The 21466-nt window shown below is 45.2% G+C and overlaps 1 protein-coding gene across 4 annotated transcripts in view; it reads right to left on the minus strand.

Annotated features, from left to right (window-relative positions):
- Nucleotides 1-21466, minus strand: part of znf236 (zinc finger protein 236) — a 91568-nt gene that overhangs the window by 39465 nt on the left and 30637 nt on the right. For all 4 annotated transcript variants that reach the window (XM_079895064.1, XM_079895066.1, XM_079895065.1 and 1 more), the window contains 9 exons: nucleotides 20742-20893; nucleotides 19529-19630; nucleotides 18371-18510; nucleotides 9778-9878; nucleotides 8778-8929; nucleotides 8513-8695; nucleotides 7220-7514; nucleotides 6484-6587; nucleotides 3990-4376 (listed from right to left, as the gene is read on the minus strand). In XM_079895064.1, the coding sequence (XP_079751190.1) occupies nucleotides 3990-4376; nucleotides 6484-6587; nucleotides 7220-7514; nucleotides 8513-8695; nucleotides 8778-8929; nucleotides 9778-9878; nucleotides 18371-18510; nucleotides 19529-19630; nucleotides 20742-20893 (1616 nt within the window). The remainder of the gene's footprint in view (nucleotides 1-3989; nucleotides 4377-6483; nucleotides 6588-7219; nucleotides 7515-8512; nucleotides 8696-8777; nucleotides 8930-9777; nucleotides 9879-18370; nucleotides 18511-19528; nucleotides 19631-20741; nucleotides 20894-21466) is intronic.

Here is a 21466-nt window from a genome sequence, read left to right on the forward strand (position 1 = left end):
GTAGTTGTGAGTACCTGAGACAGTAGCAGGCAGTGTCTGCATGTGTGTATTGTGCAGTTGTGAGTACCTGAGACAGTAGCAGGCAGTGTTTGCATGTGTGTATTGTGTAGTTGTGAGTACCTGAGACAGTAGCAGGCAGTGTGTGCATGTGTGTATTGTGTAGTTGTGAGTACCTGAGACAGTAGCAGGCAGTGTCTGCATGTGTGTATTGTGCAGTTGTGAGTACCTGAGACAGTAGCAGGCAGTGTGTGCATGTGTGTATTGTGCAGTTGTGAGTACCTGAGACAGTAGCAGGCAGTGTGTGCATGTGTGTATTGTGCAGTTGTGAGTACCTGAGACAGTAGCAGGCAGTGTCTGCATGTGTGTATTGTGCAGTTGTGAGTACCTGAGACAGTAGCAGGCAGTGTGTGCATGTGTGTATTGTGTAGTTGTGAGTACCTGAGACAGTAGCAGGCAGTGTGTGCATGTGTGTATTGTGTAGTTGTGAGTACCTGAGACAGTAGCAGGCAGTGTCTGCATGTGTGTATTGTGCAGTTGTGAGTACCTGAGACAGTAGCAGGCAGTGTTTGCATGTGTGTATTGTGTAGTTGTGAGTACCTGAGACAGTAGCAGGCAGTGTTTGCATGTGTGTATTGTGTAGTTGTGAGTACCTGAGACAGTAGCAGGCAGTGTCTGCATGTGTGTATTGTGCAGTTGTGAGTACCTGAGACAGTAGCAGGCAGTGTTTGCATGTGTGTATTGTGTAGTTGTGAGTACCTGAGACAGTAGCAGGCAGTGTGTGCATGTGTGTATTGTGTAGTTGTGAGTACCTGAGACAGTAGCAGGCAGTGTCTGCATGTGTGTATTGTGTAGTTGTGAGTACCTGAGACAGTAGCAGGCAGTGTGTGCATGTGTGTATTGTGCAGTTGTGAGTACCTGAGACAGTAGCAGGCAGTGTGTGCATGTGTGTATTGTGTAGTTGTGAGTACCTGAGACAGTAGCAGGCAGTGTCTGCATGTGTGTATTGTGCAGTTGTGAGTACCTGAGACAGTAGCAGGCAGTGTTTGCATGTGTGTATTGTGTAGTTGTGAGTACCTGAGACAGTAGCAGGCAGTGTCTGCATGTGTGTATTGTGTAGTTGTGAGTACCTGAGACAGTAGCAGGCAGTGTTTGCATGTGTGTATTGTGTAGTTGTGAGTACCTGAGACAGTAGCAGGCAGTGTGTGCATGTGTGTATTGTGTAGTTGTGAGTACCTGAGACAGTAGCAGGCAGTGTGTGCATGTGTGTATTGTGTAGTTGTGAGTACCTGAGACAGTAGCAGGCAGTGTCTGCATGTGTGTATTGTGTAGTTGTGAGTACCTGAGACAGTAGCAGGCAGTGTCTGCATGTGTGTATTGTGCAGTTGTGAGTACCTGAGACAGTAGCAGGCAGTGTTTGCATGTGTGTATTGTGTAGTTGTGAGTACCTGAGACAGTAGCAGGCAGTGTGTGCATGTGTGTATTGTGTAGTTGTGAGTACCTGAGACAGTAGCAGGCAGTGTTTGCATGTGTGTATTGTGTAGTTGTGAGTACCTGAGACAGTAGCAGGCAGTGTCTGCATGTGTGTATTGTGCAGTTGTGAGTACCTGAGACAGTAGCAGGCAGTGTGTGCATGTGTGTATTGTGTAGTTGTGAGTACCTGAGACAGTAGCAGGCAGTGTGTGCATGTGTGTATTGTGTAGTTGTGAGTACCTGAGACAGTAGCAGGCAGTGTCTGCATGTGTGTATTGTGCAGTTGTGAGTACCTGAGACAGTAGCAGGCAGTGTCTGCATGTGTGTATTGTGCAGTTGTGAGTACCTGAGACAGTAGCAGGCAGTGTCTGCATGTGTGTATTGTGCAGTTGTGAGTACCTGAGACAGTAGCAGGCAGTGTGTGCATGTGTGTATTGTGTAGTTGTGAGTACCTGAGACAGTAGCAGGCAGTGTCTGCATGTGTGTATTGTGCAGTTGTGAGTACCTGAGACAGTAGCAGGCAGTGTGTGCATGTGTGTATTGTGCAGTTGTGAGTACCTGAGACAGTAGCAGGCAGTGTGTGCATGTGTGTATTGTGCAGTTGTGAGTACCTGAGACAGTAGCAGGCAGTGTCTGCATGTGTGTATTGTGCAGTTGTGAGTACCTGAGACAGTAGCAGGCAGTGTGTGCATGTGTGTATTGTGTAGTTGTGAGTACCTGAGACAGTAGCAGGCAGTGTGTGCATGTGTGTATTGTGTAGTTGTGAGTACCTGAGACAGTAGCAGGCAGTGTGTGCATGTGTGTATTGTGTAGTTGTGAGTACCTGAGACAGTAGCAGGCAGTGTTTGCATGTGTGTATTGTGCAGTTGTGAGTACCTGAGACAGTAGCAGGCAGTGTCTGCATGTGTGTATTGTGCAGTTGTGAGTACCTGAGACAGTAGCAGGCAGTGTCTGCATGTGTGTATTGTGTAGTTGTGAGTACCTGAGACAGTAGCAGGCAGTGTCTGCATGTGTGTATTGTGTAGTTGTGAGTACCTGAGACAGTAGCAGGCAGTGTCTGCATGTGTGTATTGTGTAGTTGTGAGTACCTGAGACATTATCAGGCAGTGTCTGCATGTGTGTATTGTGTAGTTGTGAGTACCTGAGACAGTAGCAGGCAGTGTCTGCATGTGTGTATTGTGTAGTTGTGAGTACCTGAGACAGTAGCAGGCAGTGTTTGCATGTGTGTATTGTGTAGTTGTGAGTACCTGAGACAGTAGCAGGCAGTGTTTGCATGTGTGTATTGTGTAGTTGTGAGTACCTGAGACAGTAGCAGGCAGTGTCTGCATGTGTGTATTGTGTAGTTGTGAGTACCTGAGACAGTAGCAGGCAGTGTGTGCATGTGTGTATTGTGTAGTTGTGAGTACCTGAGACAGTAGCAGGCAGTGTTTGCATGTGTGTATTGTGTAGTTGTGAGTACCTGAGACAGTAGCAGGCAGTGTCTGCATGTGTGTATTGTGTAGTTGTGAGTAACTGAGACAGTAGCAGGCAGTGTCTGCATGTGTGTATTGTGTAGTTGTGAGTACCTGAGACAGTAGCAGGCAGTGTTTGCATGTGTGTATTGTGTAGTTGTGAGTACCTGAGACAGTAGCAGGCAGTGTTTGCATGTGTGTATTGTGTAGTTGTGAGTACCTGAGACAGTAGCAGGCAGTGTTTGCATGTGTGTATTGTGTAGTTGTGAGTACCTGAGACAGTAGCAGGCAGTGTCTGCATGTGTGTATTGTGTAGTTGTGAGTACCTGAGACAGTAGCAGGCAGTGTCTGCATGTGTGTATTGTGTAGTTGTGAGTAACTGAGACAGTAGCAGGCAGTGTTTGCATGTGTGTATTGTGTAGTTGTGAGTACCTGAGACAGTAGCAGGCAGTGTCTGCATGTGTGTATTGTGTAGTTGTGAGTACCTGAGACAGTAGCAGGCAGTGTCTGCATGTGTGTATTGTGTAGTTGTGAGTACCTGAGACAGTAGCAGGCAGTGTGTGCATGTGTCTATTGTGTAGTTGTGAGTACCTGAGACAGTAGCAGGCAGTGTCTGCATGTGTGTATTGTGTAGTTGTGAGTACCTGAGACAGTAGCAGGCAGTGTCTGCATGTGTGTATTGTGCAGTTGTGAGTACCTGAGACAGTAGCAGGCAGTGTCTGCATGTGTGTATTGTGCAGTTGTGAGTACCTGAGACAGTAGCAGGCAGTGTCTGCATGTGTGTATTGTGTAGTTGTGAGTACCTGAGACAGTAGCAGGCAGTGTCTGCATGTGTGTATTGTGTAGTTGTGAGTACCTGAGACAGTAGCAGGCAGTGTCTGCATGTGTGTATTGTGCAGTTGTGAGTACCTGAGACAGTAGCAGGCAGTGTCTGCATGTGTGTATTGTGTAGTTGTGAGTACCTGAGACAGTAGCAGGCAGTGTGTGCATGTGTCTATTGTGTAGTTGTGAGTACCTGAGACAGTAGCAGGCAGTGTCTGCATGTGTGTATTGTGTAGTTGTGAGTACCTGAGACAGTAGCAGGCAGTATGGCTTGTCCAACCAGGCCTTGCTGCAGTAGACTGGGCTCGTACTGGCCCGTGAGCACTGGGTTCGCTGGGATGTAGATGTTGGGATCTGAGCTGGGGGTGTGCAGTAGAGTCTGAGCCTCCTGAGCCTGAGGAGCGCACTGGTCCTGCGGTGGTCTCTCGGTGCCGGCGCTCCGCTTGGCCTTGCGGTCCGAGGGCCTGATGTGACCCTGGATGTGGGTCTTGCGGTGGCCAGATGTGCGGAAGCGCAGCTCACAGAACGGGCACTTGAAGGGTTTGGAGCCGGTGTGCAAACGCATGTGGACCTTCAGACTGCCCTTGGTGGAGAACGACGTGTTGCACATGTGACAGCTGAACAGCTTCTGCCCTGCACACACACACACACATCGGACTTTAAAGAGGTGGGAATACAACAAGCCTGTTGCTGGAGCAGATGTGTACATTTTCTGAAGAACTTTTAAGTGGTACTTGGTTGTGCAAAAAATAAGTGCCATGGTGTTTGAGTGGTTTCTGGGTATTGCTGAGTGTTTATGAAGCTTTTCTGAGAGGTACATTGCTACGCAGTTGCTATGGTGTTCTGGGTGGCATCTACAGTGGGTAGTCTCTGTCTTCCTTTAATGCATGTTATAACACCGTGTCCTAAGCAGACGTGATGCCGTGACTAAGGAAAACAAGACCGTTCAATGTAAACAAGAACGTGGCTGTGGTTTTTGACTGATTTGATTAAGAGTGCAGTGCGCCTGCAGAGAGACTCCGCCCACACTCTCTTCTGATTGGCTGTGGTTTTTGATTGATTAAGAGTGCAGTGCGCCTGCAGAGAGACTCCGCCCACACGCTCTTCTGATTGGCTGTGGTTTTTGATTGATTAAGAGTGCAGTGCGCCTGCAGAGAGACTCCGCCCACACGCTCTTCTGATTGGCTGTGGTTTTTGATTGATTAAGAGTGCAGTGCGCCTGCAGAGAGACTCCGCCCACACTCTCTTCTGATTGGCTGTGGTTTTTGATTGATTAAGAGTGCAGTGCGCCTGCAGAGAGACTCCGCCCACACGCTCTTCTGATTGGCTGTGGTTTTTGATTGATTAAGAGTGCAGTGCGTCTGCAGAGAGACTCCGCCCACACTCTCTTCTGATTGGCTGTGGTTTTTGATTGATTAAGAGTGCAGTGCGCCTGCAGAGAGACTCCGCCCACGCTCTCTTCTGATTGGCTGTGGTTTTTGACTGATTAAGAGTGCAGTGCGCCTGCAGAGAGACTCCGCCCACACTCTCTTCTGATTGGCTGTGGTTTTTGATTGATTAAGAGTGCAGTGCGCCTGCAGAGAGACTCCGCCCACACTCTCTTCTGATTGGCTGTGGTTTTTGATTGATTAAGAGTGCAGTGCGCCTGCAGAGAGACTCCGCCCACACTCTCTTCTGATTGGCTGTGGTTTTTGATTGATTTTGTCACTTCTGGTGTGGACAGACGTTTAACTGCTTGTCGCTGGAATCTTAGCGCATCATGTCTGGTTAGGACACAGTGTTAGTTCCCTTTCGAGGAAACTCGCGCTGCGTCGATGACGTTTTTGGGAACGCCCCTGCTTGATTGCGTCTGAAGTACGCATGTCAACTCAGTCCAATGGCGAGAGTGAGCATCACGGCATGAGTTACCCTTTCCTTGTCATGACGTCACCCACCCGTGACTCTCACTCTGGTCATTGGACAGTTGACATGCGCGCTTCAGACGCAATCACGCAGGGGCGTTCCCAAAGCATTATCGACGCAGCGTCTCGTTCCCTTCTCAGGGAACTAGGGTTACAGTCGTAACCTGAGACGTTTCATCATCCACCAGGTGAAAATCACTAAGAAAAGAAATAGCTTTCTTCAACAAACCACATGAATTGGTACATTGTAAAAATTATTTAAGTTGTTTTTCAAAGATTATTGGAGTGTTTAAAAAGAAAATTCTATTTTATTCTTTCTACTTCAAAATGTAATGTTTAATTCAATGTGTTTATGTTTATTTCAAAAACGACGATGCACATTAATTGACATGAGCACTTGCGTCCATCATGTAAATGTGCCGTATTTAACCATACAGGATCATTCTCATCTGCAGTCCCTGGTAGGGTGACAGTAAGAAAAAGAAAAGAAATAACGTTGTATAAATACATCTGCCTACAATTACTAAAACTATGGCATGACCATATGGTACATAAAACACAAGAATCATGATCCAGTAAACATAGAAGCATATTGGCAGAAAAAATGACTTCAAATAATCAGACAGAAAACAAGCCATTTCTCCAGATTATAACAACACAGGATTCAATGTGACACTTGCTGTTTGTTTGTAATTATTTGTGAAATTTAAATATTTTTCAGTGTATTATTCATGTCTGCAGAACAGCCAGTATTACATGCTGAAGTTATAGCAAGTATAATTAACAGTGATGATCACCTTCACCAGGCAATATAAACACAGACACAGATCTAAACGCACCTGAGTGAGTCTTAACATGACAGTCCAGAGTGGACTTCACCGTGAAACTCTTCCCACACTCGTCACACTTGTACGGTTTCTCGCCGGTGTGTATCCGGATGTGTCTGAAAGATGAAAAACAGTGTGTGTTCTGGGCTACTGTTAGGACAGATGTGCAGTCAAACCAACATCAGACTCCTTCAACATTTCTCACATCATCACAGTTTATTCACTATAGTTTAGAGAATGGTAATAAAATATGAGCAGAACTCAGTTGATATTTGACTGGTTTTGTCCGTCCTTCTGTTAGACTGTCTCACACATGAATTATGTTGAATATCTGTCAGCTGTTAAATTTAACTACACAATTAGATAATACCAGTTTAGCTCAACCAATCACCAAGCAATGCTTCATTGTGTTCAGTCTGTGTGTGAAAAGAGCATTAGCAATTAAAGAAAACACACTTCAGCAAAACATGATCAGCTCAAAGTGTCCCAATCATTTCTGGCCCCAAATGTTTATTAATGTCACTGGTAGTCGCTGTATGAAGAGTTATTGGGTGTAATATGTCACAGTTTACTTTATCCTGCTCTCCTCACTTACAGAAATGAACTATAGTGTCCTGATCACACTAGTGGAACATATCAGAGATGGTCTCTGGTGTCTGAATGATGTTTGGTTTGCCTGTACATCGACAGATGGAGATGTGCAATGAGCCGTTACAGATGTGCTCAGATGTGTAGAGGTGATGATTACCTGACCAGGTCGCTGGGCTTCTTGAAGCTCTTCGGACAGTACTGGCAGCGGTTGGCGAACTTCGGCTCTATGTTGAGCTCCACACACTTGTCTTTCACCTCACTGATGCGGTCTCGCTCGGCAGCCGTCTGGGCCAGAACCTTCTCTGAGAGACTGGGCTCGTCGCGCGGGTCTCTCTTGGCTAGCTCTGCTGTCTGCTCTTCTGTTAGCGTGATGATGCCGGTGCGGTTCCTCTTCGGCCCGGAGCGATCCGACCCGTCCTCCTCCTCCTCTCCGGCCTCGTCGCTCTCCAGAACTAACATCAGTCAAGTCAGCTTTATTTATACAGCGCTCTTTACAACACAGTGTTTCAAAGCAGCTTTACAGAGATAATATATTTATAGTTAATTTATATATAGCCGTTCTGGAGAAAACAGTGATGTCATCGTTCAGCTCAGTTCAGTTCTCATATAATGGTGTCAATGCAAGTCATACATTAACATCAGTTACAGGCGAGGTACTTTAAATCAGCCTTTATTAATTATTATTGCAGAGATGGGGTCTGGGGCTGGGTCCGTGGGACTGTTTCTGGGGATTCACTTTTTATTTTACTTACCTTTTGTCTTCTGCATTCTCCTTACCCTTGTCTCCTGTTCTTCCCTCAGACTCGTCCCCCAGAAACAGTCCCACAGACCCAGCCCCAAACCCCATCTCTTAATAATGAATAAAGGCTGGTTTAAAGTACTTCTTCCTGCCTCTATGTATTAATGCTCATGGGTAGCCTAAATGGGTTCATTCAGACCTTAACATTAAGTATTTTACTGTTATGTGTCTCCAAGATTCAACAAGACATTTTCACCTGGCTAGACCCAATGTTTAGATCTGTTGTGGTATTTATGCAAATTAGCACATACGTAATTAGATTATGCACCGTTTGTCCATGTTAACAAACAATTAAAAAAAACTTGTAATACATTTTTTGTTTGTCTTGATGTAAGTAATCAACTCAGTAATTTTCATGGTGATATCTAAAGGTTAAAATTTTTACCCTATTCACATAAGAAAAAGAATGCATAGGCGTATGAATAGACTATATTTGGGTCTTTTTCGAAACTTTCCCCTAATGGGATTCTTCTGGGCTTTTTTTTCCTTACTCAGGACATATTGAGGATACAAAATCAGTTGAGTTTGCTTCTGTTGCAATTTGTTCAAGGTTTGACCCCCATTTTGGCTTAAAATGACTGGACTAGTAATGTAATGCTCGCTTCAGGAACACAGCAGAAGCTGAAGGTGACGAGGTCTGGTGTGTCGTACCTTTGGGACCCACAGCATGATGGAGTTTGGTGTGTTTCCGGCGCAGGATGACAGTGCGGAAGCTTTCCTCACACACCGTGCACTTGAAGGGCTTGGTGTTCAGGTGGATGATCATGTGACGGTTCAGACTACCGTTAGTGGTGAAACACGTGTCGCAAACGTTACACTTATAAGCCTTCACCCCTGAGAGAGCAAGAAGAGGAGAGACTGCATGAGTTTGAGCATGGATTATAACACAGCGTGATGAAGTGTGTGTGCAGGTCACCTGTGTGTGTGTTCAGGTGTGATTTGAGCACTCCGGCGGACACGAAGCTCCTCCCGCACAGGTTACAGCGGTACGGCTTCTCTCCGGTGTGAGAGCGCACATGTTGCTTCAGGTGACTGGACTTCTTAAAGCTCTTATCACACATATTGCACCTGACAAACAAAACACGTCACTGCACTGACTCAACCAAACGCACGTGCAGGTTTAAGTAGATAATGAGTGAAGTGCAAAGATTTGTTTACAGAAGAAAAAATATTAAATATGCAGGTTGCTGGTGCTCTTCACGTGCCAGTCAAAAATGACCCCTTTTTTTTAATGCAATGAATGTACTATATTTTAGTTTGATAATGCTTTTTATTTAATATTTAGTATTTTTAGGGGATTTAATACTAAATTATATTTACGCTGTATTTATAATCCATTTATTCACTTTTTGAGCATAGTAATTTAATAGAAAATTTAATTTCCAACTTAAACTGTGGTAAATCTTGAATGCTTTAAAGAATAGACTGAAGTTTGATCTCTTTTCAAAGACGACACTTGGCAGATTATTGCTGAAGTGAAATCTTTTTTAAAAAGTGAACTTAAAAAGTTACAGAATTTTATGTGTATTGTTAAGACAAATTTTCAAAATCACGTTTTACTCTAAATCACAATACACATCATCATTTCGCCCAGCCCTACTTTCAGACATCTTCTAGTCAACTGAGATGATTCAAAGAGAAAAGTGCAAAAGAAAAACAACTGCATAGTAGGAGTTTACAATAACAAAATACAGTTTCAGTTTACAAGATTATTACATTTTATTACATTTCTTTCTAATAAAATGATGTTTATATCTAATAATATTTATATATATATATATATATCTTATTAACCATTTATTAACGGCAAGGCTTTACTTGTAAAAAGGTACAGATTGTTTTCAAGACTATTCATTTTCCCGTCAAAGTGAGTAGGATAGCATCTGCCTTTTAGTGTTTGATGCATGTGAACTTACTGATAAACTCTCTTGTTGATTTCATCCTCATCCTGGAAGTCTTGTGTCTGTATAGACAGCTGCAGCTCTCCTTGACTCGCCTCCTGCAATAAACCACTCGTCTACACGCACACACACACACACACACACACACACACACACACACACACACATTTACCATACAGACTAACATAATTTAATTTCACTTTCATTTCATGCATCTGTTTTGTGCACATATAATGGTCAGGTAAGGACAAAGGAGATACAGCTTTAACATTAATGGAGTTGTCTAGTTAACTGAGGTTTGGCAGCGGGGCCACGCCTCAACCAGTCACCTGACTTTCTACAATGACTACATCACTAATCCCGATGACTCTAAATTATAATCTGACGCAGCACCCTCCAGAGGTTACAGCAGTTATTACAGTGGGCGCCGGTTTGCCTCCGAATGGCCCCCAAAGTTCAGTTCTCTCAACTCGCAGTCAGGCGTGTTCTCCTCAGCACTTTACGAAATATACTCCATAATCATAGCCACCATCCTTCTGGGGGTCATGAATGGTCTAGAAATTGCCTTTTTGGCTTCCTGCAACATTCAAAAATGTACCCCTATTTTCATCCACCTTCGATCTCTACATCTCTGTAATTTCGATCTACTTTCTAGACACAATCATATTCACTCTTCGCAGAAGCAAAACAGACCAATTCGGAGCTTCATACCCTATTTACATCTTCCATTTAAACTCCTACCTCAGCTCATTCAAACCTAATTCGGAAAAAGTTTACTTCAGGCATATTGCCAGATCATCTCCCAAGATCTGCTCTTTCTAACCGAAACCGAAAACTGGCCACAGGACACCGGCATATCTCCAGAACACTACTCAATACATTCCTTACGTATCTGAGCAGCGACCTCAGTGGCCAGACGAGGTATCTCAGACGAGACGATCCGACTCCTTGGCTATTGATCTTCAGAAGCTCTTACATTCGTAACAATCTCAACGACCTCCATCAAGCCAAGCTCACCTCAGCTTTTCCCAATCTTTGAGGGTCCTAATCAATCGGCCTACATTTAACTGAGATGATGCCCCCACTCTGAGTCTCCTGGCCGCCAACACCAAACGACCAGATCAACCTGACTACCACCCCTTTTCCCCTTTTCCCCTTCCACTTCATCCTTTCCTTAGTCATCCCCAACTCTCTTCAATAACAGATCAACCTGACTACCACCCCTTTTCCCCTTCCACTTCATCCTTTCGTTAGTCATTCCCAACTCTCTTCAATAACAGATCAACCTGACTACCACCCCTCTTCCCCTTCCACTTCATCCTTTCCTTAGTCATCCCCAACTCTCTTCAATAACAGATCAACCTGACTACCATCACTTTTCCCCTTAGACTTTATCCTTTCCTTATTCATCCCCAACTCTCTTCAATAACAGATCAACCTGACTACCACCCCTCTTCCCCTTCCACTTCATCCTTTCCTTAGTCATTCCCAACTCTCTTCAATAACAGATCAACCTGACTACCACCCCTCTTCCCCTTCATCCTTCCCCTATTCATCCCCAACTCTCTTCAATAACAGATCAACCTGACTACTACCCCTCTTCCCCTTCCCCTTCATCCTTCCCCTATTCATCCCCAACTCTCTTCAATAACAGATCAACCTGACTACCACCCCTCTTCCCCTTCCACTTCATCCTTCCCCTATTCATCCCTAACTCTCTTCAATAACAGATCAACCTGACTACCACCCCTCTTCCCCTTCCACTTCATCCTTCCCCTATTCATCCCTAACTCTCTTCAATAACAGATCAACCTGACTACCACCCATCTTCCCCTTCCCCTTCATCCTTCCCCTATTCATCCCTAACTCTCTTCAATAACAGATCAACCTGACTACCACCCCTCTTCCCCTTCCACTTTATCCTTTCCTTAGTCATTCCCAACTCTCTTCAATAACAGATCAACCTGACTACCATCACTTTTTCCCTTCCACTTTATCCTTTCCTTATTCATCCCCAACTCTCTTCAATAACAGATCAACCTGACTACCACCCATCTTCCCCTTCCACTTCATCCTTTCCTTAGTCATTCCCAACTCTCTTCAATAACAGATCAACCTGACTACCACCCCTCTTCCCCTTCCCCTTCATCCTTCCCCTATTCATCCCCAACTCTCTTCAATAACAGATCAACCTGACTACCATTCCTTTTCCCTTTCCCCTTCCCCCTTCCCCCTTCCCCTATTCATCCCCAACTCTCTTCATCCCCAACTCTCTTCAATAACAGATCAACCTGACTACCATTCCTTTTCCCCTTCCACTTTATCCTTCCCCTATTCATCCCCAACTCTCTTCAATAACAGATCAACCTGACTACCATCCCTTTTCCCCTTCCCCTTCATCCTTCCCCTATTCATCCCCAACTCTCTTCAATAACAGATCAACCTGACTACCATCACTTTTCCCCTTCCACTTTATCCTTTCCTTATTCATCCCCAACTCTCTTCAATAACAGATCAACCTGACTACCACCCCTCTTCCCCTTCCCCTTCATCCTTCCCCTAGTCATCCCCAACTCTCTTCAATAACAGATCAACCTGACTACCATCAATTTTCCCCTTCCATGTTATTGTAACCCCTCTCACCCGGGTCCTTCACACCCCGCTCCGTGCGGGTCTCGAACCCGGGTCTCCGGCATGAGAGTCAGGCGCTCTAACAAGGAGGCTAAAGACTGCAGCCTCTAGCGTCTGTCGCTAGAGCGCCTATTAAGATCAGAGGAGTGAGGTTTACTCGCACAGCAACTACTAGCTGGCCTCCGTTACATTATCCTTTCCATAGTCATCCCCAACTCTCTTCAATAACAGATCAACCTGACTACCATTCCTTTTCCCCTTCATCCTTCCCCTATTCATCCCCAAATCTATTCATCCCCAACTCTCTTCAATAACAGATCAACCTGACTACCATCCCTTTTCCCCTTCCCCTTCATCCTTCCCCTATTCATCCCCAACTCTCTTCAATAACAGATCAACCTGGCTACCATCCCTTTTCCCCTTCATCCTTCCCCTATTCATCCCCAACTCTCTTCAATAACAGATCAACCTGACTACCATCACTTTCCCCCTTCCCCTTCATCCTTCCCCTATTCATCCCCAACTCTCTTCAATAACAGATCAACCTGACTACCATTCCTTTTCCCCTTCCCCTATTCATCCCCAACTCTCTTCAATAACAGATCAACCTGACTACCATTCCTTTTCCCCTTCATCCTTCCCCTATTCATTCCCAACTCTCTTCAATAACAGATCAACCCGACTACCATCCCTTTTCCCCTTCCACTTCACCCTTCCCCTATTCATCCCCAACTCTCTTCAATAACAGATCAACCTGACTACCATTCCTTTTCCCCTTCATCCTTCCCCTATTCATCCCCAACTCTCTTCATCCCCAACTCTCTTCAATAACAGATCAGCCTGACTACCATCCCTTTTCCCCTTCCACTTCCACTTCATCCTTCCCCTATTCATCCCCAACTCTCTTCAATAACAGATCAACCTGACTACCATCCCTTTTCCCATTCATCCTTCCCCTATTCATCCCCAACTCTCTTCAATAACAGATCAACCTGACTACCATCCCCTTTCCCCTTCATCCTTCCCCTATTCATCCCCAACACTCTTCATCCCCAACTCTCTTCAATAACAGATCAACCTGACTACCATCACTTTCCCCCTTCCCCTTCATCCTTCCCCTATTCATCCCCAACTCTCTTCATCCCCAACTCTCTTCAATAACAGATCAACCTGACTACCATTCCTTTTCCCCTTCCACTTCATCCTTCCCCTATTCGTCCCCAACTCTCTTCATCCCCAACTCTCTTCAATAACAGATCAACCTGACTACCATCCCTTTTCCCCTTCCCCTTCATCCTTCCCCTATTCATCCCCAACTCTCTTCAATAACAGATCAACCTGACTACCATCCCTTTTCCCCTTCCCCTTCATCCTTCCCCTATTCATTCCCAACTCTCTTCAATAACAGATCAACCTGACTACCATTCCTTTTCCCCTTCATCCTTCCCCTATTCATTCCCAACTCTCTTCAATAACAGATCAACCCGACTACCATCCCTTTTCCCCTTCCACTTCATCCTTCCCCTATTCATCCCCAACTCTCTTCAATAACAGATCAACCTGACTACCATTCCTTTTCCCCTTCATCCTTCCCCTATTCATCCCCAACTCTCTTCATCCCCAACTCTCTTCAATAACAGATCAGCCTGACTACCATCCCTTTCCCCCTTCCACTTCCACTTCATCCTTCCCCTATTCATCCCCAACTCTCTTCAATAACAGATCAACCTGACTACCATCCCTTTTCCCATTCATCCTTCCCCTATTCATCCCCAACTCTCTTCAATAACAGATCAACCTGACTACCATCCCCTTTCCCCTTCATCCTTCCCCTATTCATCCCCAACTCTCTTCATCCCCAACTCTCTTCAATAACAGATCAACCTGACTACCATCACTTTCCCCCTTCCCCTTCATCCTTCCCCTATTCATCCCCAACTCTCTTCAATAACAGATCAACCTGACTACCATTCCTTTTCCCCTTCCCCTTCATCCTTCCCCTATTCATCCCCAACTCTCTTCATCCCCAACTCTCTTCAATAACAGATCAACCTGACTACCATTCCTTTTCCCCTTCCACTTCATCCTTCCCCTATTCGTCCCCAACTCTCTTCATCCCCAACTCTCTTCAATAACAGATCAACCTGACTACCATCCCTTTTCCCCTTCCCCTTCACCCTTCCCCTATTCATCCCCAACTCTCTTCAATAACAGATCAACCTGACTACCATTCCTTTTCCCCTTCATCCTTCCCCTATTCATCCCCAACTCTCTTCAATAACAGATCAACCTGACTACCATCCCTTTTCTCCTTCCCCTTCATCCTTCCCCTATTCATCCCCAACTCTCTTCAATAAGAGATCAACCTGACTACCATTCCTTTTCCCCTTCATCCTTCCCCTATTCATCCCCAACTCTCTTCAATAACAGATCAACCTGACTACCATCCCTTTTCCCCTTCCCCTTCATCCTTCCCCTATTCATCCCCAACTCTCTTCAATAACAGATCAATCTGACTACCATTCCTTTTCCCCTTCCCCTTCATCCTTCCCCTATTCATCCCCAACTCTCTTCAATAACAGATCAACCTGACTACCATTCCTTTTCCCCTTCCACTTCATCCTTCCCCTATTCGTCCCCAACTCTCTTCATCCCCAACTCTCTTCATCCCCAACTCTCTTCAATAACAGATCAACCTGACTACCATCCCTTTTCCCCTTCCCCTTCATCCTTCCCCTATTCATCCCCAACTCTCTTCAATAACAGATCAACCTGACTACCATTCCTTTTCCCCTTCCCCTTCATCCTTCCCCTATTCATCCCCAACTCTCTTCAATAACAGATCAACCTGACTACCATTCCTTTTCCCCTTCATCCTTCCCCTATTCATCCCCAACTCTCTTCAATAACAGATCAACCTGACTACCATCCCTTTTCCCCTTCATCCTTCCCCTATTCATCCCCAACTCTCTTCAATAACAGATCATCCTGACTACCATTCTGTTTGTACCTCAGTGTGTGTTATGTTCAGTGGGTTGGGAGGGTGTTTGTACCTCAGTGTGTGTTATGTTCAGTGGGTTGGGAGGGTGTTTGTACCTCAGTGTGTGTTACGTTCAGTGGGTTGGGAGGGTGTTTGTACCTCAGTGTGTGTTACGTTCAGTGGGTTGGGAGGGTGTTTGTACCTCAGTGTGTGTTACGTTCAGTGGGTTGGGAGGGTGTTTGTACCTCAGTGTGTGTTACGTTCAGTGGGTTGGGAGGGTGTTTGTACCTCAGTGTGTGTTACGTTCAGTGGGTTGGGAGGGTGTTTGTACCTCAGTGTGTGTTACGTTCAGTGGGTTGGGAGGGTGTTTGTACCTCAATGTGTGTTACGTTCAGTGGGTTGGGAGGGTGCTTGTACCTCAGTGTGTGTTACGTTCAGTGGGTTGGGAGGGTGTTTGTACCTCAGTGTGTGTTACGTTCAGTGGGTTGGGAGGGTGTTTGTACCTCAGTGTGTGTTACGTTCAGTGGGTTGGGAGGGTGTTTGTACCTCAGTGTGTGTTACGTTCAGTGGGTTGGGAGGGTGTTTGTACCTCAGTGTGTGTTATGTTCAGTGGGTTGGGAGGGTGTTTGTACCTCAGTGTGTGTTACGTTCAGTGGGTTGGGAGGGTGTTTGTACCTCAGTGTGTGTTACGTTCAGTGGGTTGGAGGGGTGTTTGTACCTCAGTGTGTGTTACGTTCAGTGGGTTGGGAGGGTGTTTGTACCTCAGTGTGTGTTACGTTCAGTGGGTTGGGAGGGTGTTTGTACCTCAATGTGTGTTACGTTCAGTAGGTTGGGAGGGTGCTTGTACCTCAGTGTGTGTTACGTTCAGTGGGTTGGGAGGGTGTTTGTACCTCAGTGTGTGTTATGTTCAGTGGGTTGGGAGGGTGTTTGTACCTCAGTGTGTGTTACGTTCAGTGGGTTGGGAGGGTGTTTGTACCTCAGTGTGTGTTACGTTCAGTGGGTTGGGAGGGTGTTTGTACCTCAGTTTGTGTTACGTTCAGTGGGTTGGGAGGGTGTTTGTACCTCAGTTTGTGTTACGTTCAGTGGGTTGGGAGGGTGTTTGTACCTCAGTGTGTGTTACGTTCAGTGGGTTGGGAGGGTGTTTGTACCTCAGTGTGTGTTACGTTCAGTGGGTTGGGAGGGTGTTTGTACCTCAGTGTGTGTTACGTTCAGTGGGTTGGGAGGGTGTTTGTACCTCAGTTTGTGTTACGTTCAGTGGGTTGGGAGGGTGTTTGTACCTCAGTGTGTGTTACGTTCAGTGGGTTGGGAGGGTGTTTGTACCTCAGTGTGTGTTATGTTCAGTGGGTTGGGAGGGTGTTTGTACCTCAGTGTGTGTTATGTTCAGTGGGTTGGGAGGGTGTTTGTACCTCAGTGTGTGTTACGTTCAGTAGGTTGGGAGGGTGTTTGTACCTCAGTGTGTGTTATGTTCAGTGGGTTGGGAGGGTGTTTGTACCTCAGTGTGTGTTATGTTCAGTGGGTTGGGAGGGTGTTTGTACCTCAGTGTGTGTTATGTTCAGTGGGTTGGGAGGGTGTTTGTACCTCAGTGTGTGTTACGTTCAGTGGGTTGGGAGGGTGTTTGTACCTCAGTGTGTGTTACGTTCAGTGGGTTGGGAGGGTGTTTGTACCTCAGTGTGTGTTACGTTCAGTGGGTTGGGAGGGTGTTTGTACCTCAGTGTGTGTTATGTTCAGTGGGTTGGGAGGGTGTTTGTACCTCAGTGTGTGTTATGTTCAGTGGGTTGGGAGGGTGTTTGTACCTCAGTGTGTGTTATGTTCAGTGGGTTGGGAGGGTGTTTGTACCTCAGTGTGTGTTACGTTCAGTGGGTTGGGAGGGTGTTTGTACCTCAGTTTGTGTTACGTTCAGTGGGTTGGGAGGGTGTTTGTACCTCAGTGTGTGTTATGTTCAGTGGGTTGGGAGGGTGTTTGTACCTCAGTGTGTGTTATGTTCAGTGGGTTGGGAGGGTGTTTGTACCTCAGTGTGTGTTATGTTCAGTGGGTTGGGAGGGTGTTTGTACCTCAGTGTGTGTTACGTTCAGTGGGTTGGGAGGGTGTTTGTACCTCAGTGTGTGTTACGTTCAGTGGGTTGGGAGGGTGTTTGTACCTCAGTGTGTGTTACGTTCAGTGGGTTGGGAGGGTGTTTGTACCTCAGTGTGTGTTACGTTCAGTGGGTTGGGAGGGTGTTTGTACCTCAGTGTGTGTTACGTTCAGTGGGTTGGGAGGGTGTTTGTACCTCAGTGTGTGTTATGTTCAGTGGGTTGGGAGGGTGTTTGTACCTCAGTGTGTGTTATGTTCAGTGGGTTGGGAGGGTGTTTGTACCTCAGTGTGTGTTATGTTCAGTGGGTTGGGAGGGTGTTTGTACCTCAGTGTGTGTTACGTTCAGTGGGTTGGGAGGGTGTTTGTACCTCAGTGTGTGTTACGTTCAGTGGGTTGGGAGGGTGTTTGTACCTCAGTGTGTGTTACGTTCAGTGGGTTGGGAGGGTGTTTGTACCTCAGTTTGTGTTACGTTCAGTGGGTTGGGAGGGTGTTTGTACCTCAGTGTGTGTTACGTTCAGTGGGTTGGGAGGGTGTTTGTACCTCAGTGTGTGTTACGTTCAGTGGGTTGGGAGGGTGTTTGTACCTCAGTGTGTGTTACGTTCAGTGGGTTGGGAGGGTGTTTGTACCTCAGTTTGTGTTACGTTCAGTGGGTTGGGAGGGTGTTTGTACCTCAGTGTGTGTTACGTTCAGTGGGTTGGGAGGGTGTTTGTACCTCAGTGTGTGTTACGTTCAGTGGGTTGGGAGGGTGTTTGTACCTCAGTTTGTGTTACGTTCAGTGGGTTGGGAGGGTGTTTGTACCTCAGTGTGTGTTACGTTCAGTGGGTTGGGAGGGTGTTTGTACCTCAGTGTGTGTTACGTTCAGTGGGTTGGGAGGGTGTTTGTACCTCAGTGTGTGTTACGTTCAGTAGGTTGGGAGGGTGTTTGTACCTCAGTGTGTGTTACGTTCAGTAGGTTGGGAGGGTGGTAGCTGGTGGTCAAGGCTTGTGACTCCAGTGTGCTTGAGTCCTGAAGCTGTTGTACCGTAGAGAAATGTGCTTGCTGGGTAAATCCCTCAGCTATAGTGAAACCTACAACAGAGCACACACACACACACACACACACACTTTAAAATCATGGTACCTCAAATCCAGCCCTGGAGGGCTAGAGTTTCACTCCAACCCCAATCAAACTCACCTACCTGTAATTTTTACAGTATCTGTGATGACTTGATTAGCTTGCTCAGGCATGTTTGATTAGTAATTAGTTGGTATTAAAATACTTGTGAGATTTGAGATTTCTTAAATATCATACTTCAGTGTATAACTTTCTTTACCATTACGTGAGGCAAAATAAGTTAACCTTAACTGGATAAACTTCATGGCGTTTCAACAACTTATGCTCATTTGAATGTTGCTTTTGGATCATTGAAGGTCTTTCATCATCTTGTGTTCCAGATTCACCTATAGGAAGGACATCTGTATTTGAACACATTTAATAAGAGCAAGTCTGTATTGACAGACAGGAGTGTGTGTTCGAAGCTCAGCTAGAGCTACACTCCTACCGGAGAGGCCCAAATCTATTATGCAGTATTGCAAGTGTTCAGGACAATCTTGCGGTGTCTTGCACGTACTTACACCCGTCTTGTGCCTAGCCTTCATCACCACCGTTTTGTGTATCTGTATTTTATGTTCATGTTGTATGCTCCACCTCTTTGCCATGCATATAAATTATATAATTTTCACTACGAAATTCAGTCAATAAATGTGTTTTTGTGTCTCAGCTGAACCGATCATTTCTTCCTTTTTACTACAGCACCAAATAAACATGAATGAACACCAGAAAGAGTGTTGAAAGATACAGAACAACTAACTGAAATGAATCGTGTCACTGCAGCTAAGTTTATAAAGCAATAGTTTGTTTACATGGTTATTTTGTTTAAAATCAAAAACAGTTGGAAAGTAAGAAAACGGCCACAATCAAGTTACGAATGGACATCTCTGACGACAGGAACATAGCCTCCCTGCTATATCACAGACAGCACTGGCTTCCCAAACATACGTCTGTGAGAGTGTATTTACATCGAGAAGCGTGTGCGATGTGTGTTACCTTGTGTCATAGCTGGCTGCTCAAAGGTCTGCTGAGGCAGCGCCGGTGTCTCAAACTGGCTCATGTGTTCGGGTAGAGCGTGCTGCGCACTCACAAACGATTCTGTTGATAAATACATATTTTCATTGTTCATTTAATGCTGCTTTATATCATCTTCCCATCTAAATTAAGTTATGATGTAGTACACTATGAACACAAAACAGTGGCACACTGCAGTGTTATGAAATGAAGAGGCAACAACCTCAATGTTTTTTTTTTTAAATCCAGTATAAACTCATTCCATTTTCAATTAATATAGAAATTTCCATGTGAAACAAATAAATAAACCATCAGATAAATCAATATGCCTTACACAATCAAAAACAACCAAAACAACCGGGCCAGGCAGCTTTCTATGTGCATGTATCGTGTGTGTGAGCGTCTCTCAGACTGTATCGAACTCAATTCTCTTTCGCGCGTTAGTGGATTAGTACACACAAAGTTACGTCAAAATGCCTGTCTTGGCAAATGTTACTGATACACAGTCTTAAGTGAACATTGTGTGTGTGTGTGTCAATACAGTATACTGGATCTGTGCATTTGGTCTTAAAGGGACAGCAGTCTAATAAACCTGCTGCTGTCTGTGTCATTAATGTTAATCAAACAACAAGAGACAAATAAATCCCTCACTGCTCTTGAGCACAGGGGAGGAGATTGCTGGTTTATTTTTGTACTGTGGATCCATTTTTGTACCTGCTACTCAAACCATCAAACAGACAGTCTAACATGTCCTCTCAGTAGTCCGGCTCCCAGTTCATGTTTGTTAATAACTAAAGTGCACATTTCAGTTGTTTTCTAAGAAAAAAAATATTATAGTTGGCCAGCGTCCGAAATCACGTACTCTCTTGAAAATATTCTGAATAAGTGACAACTTCATAACCACTAAAAAAGTACATTCTATACAGTATGAATGTGTGTAGTATGAATATAATCTGGACGTACTACGGTCACCATGTTGTCATTATCATGTGACCTACCAGCGTCATTCACAAATCCTATCCTGTGGCCTCATGGGATAGTAAAGTGTCCATCGCATGCACACTTCCGGATCTCACCGGTAGTAGTAGGTCATCGGGAGACTTTTTGCCCACTCTTTTATGAGAACTGTGAATTCGGACATACTTCTCCTATACAGTAGGGGGGAATGTGATTAAAGAGCCCGTGTGCCCCTCACCTGACTCCTGCAGGGCGTCGTCCCCCAGTGCCGTGGGCAGCGCCCCCTGCTGGCCGTCTCCCACCGCCTCCAGCATGCTCTGGGTCCCAGTGTCCACTGCGGGCGGCTGCATGTCCTCTGAGCTCTGCTGGAGCTGCTGAGCCAGCTCATACCTGACAACATCACAACATGAGCAGAGTCAAAACAATCCCAAAACTGTGCTCTTCCAAGCTTTACAAGGGCAGTGCATGGCTGTATATTTTTTATATAAGTCCATCAAAGTGCATCTATCTATGATAAAAGTGCATCTATACACGATAAAAGTGCATCTATCCATGATAAAAGTGCATCTATCCACGATAAAAGTGCATCTATCCACGATAAAAGTGCATCTATCCATCATAAAATTGCATCTATCCATGATAAATGTGCATCTATCCATCATAAAAGTGCATCTATCCATCATAAAAGTGCATCTATCCATAATAAAAGTGCATCTATCCACGATAAAAGTGCATCTATCCATGATAAAAGTGCATCTGTCCACGATAAAAGTGCATCTGTCCATCATAAAAGTGCATCTATCCATCATAAAAGTGCATCTATCCACGATAAAAGTGCATCTATCCACGATAAAAGTGCATCTATCCACCATAAAAGTGCATCTATCCATCATAAAAGTGCATCTATCCATCATAAAAGTGCATCTATCCATCATAAAATTGCATCTATCCACGATAAAAGTG

Source organism: Squalius cephalus (assembly GCF_949319135.1).
Source record: "Squalius cephalus genome assembly, chromosome: 15".
NCBI lineage: Eukaryota > Metazoa > Chordata > Actinopteri > Cypriniformes > Leuciscidae > Squalius > Squalius cephalus.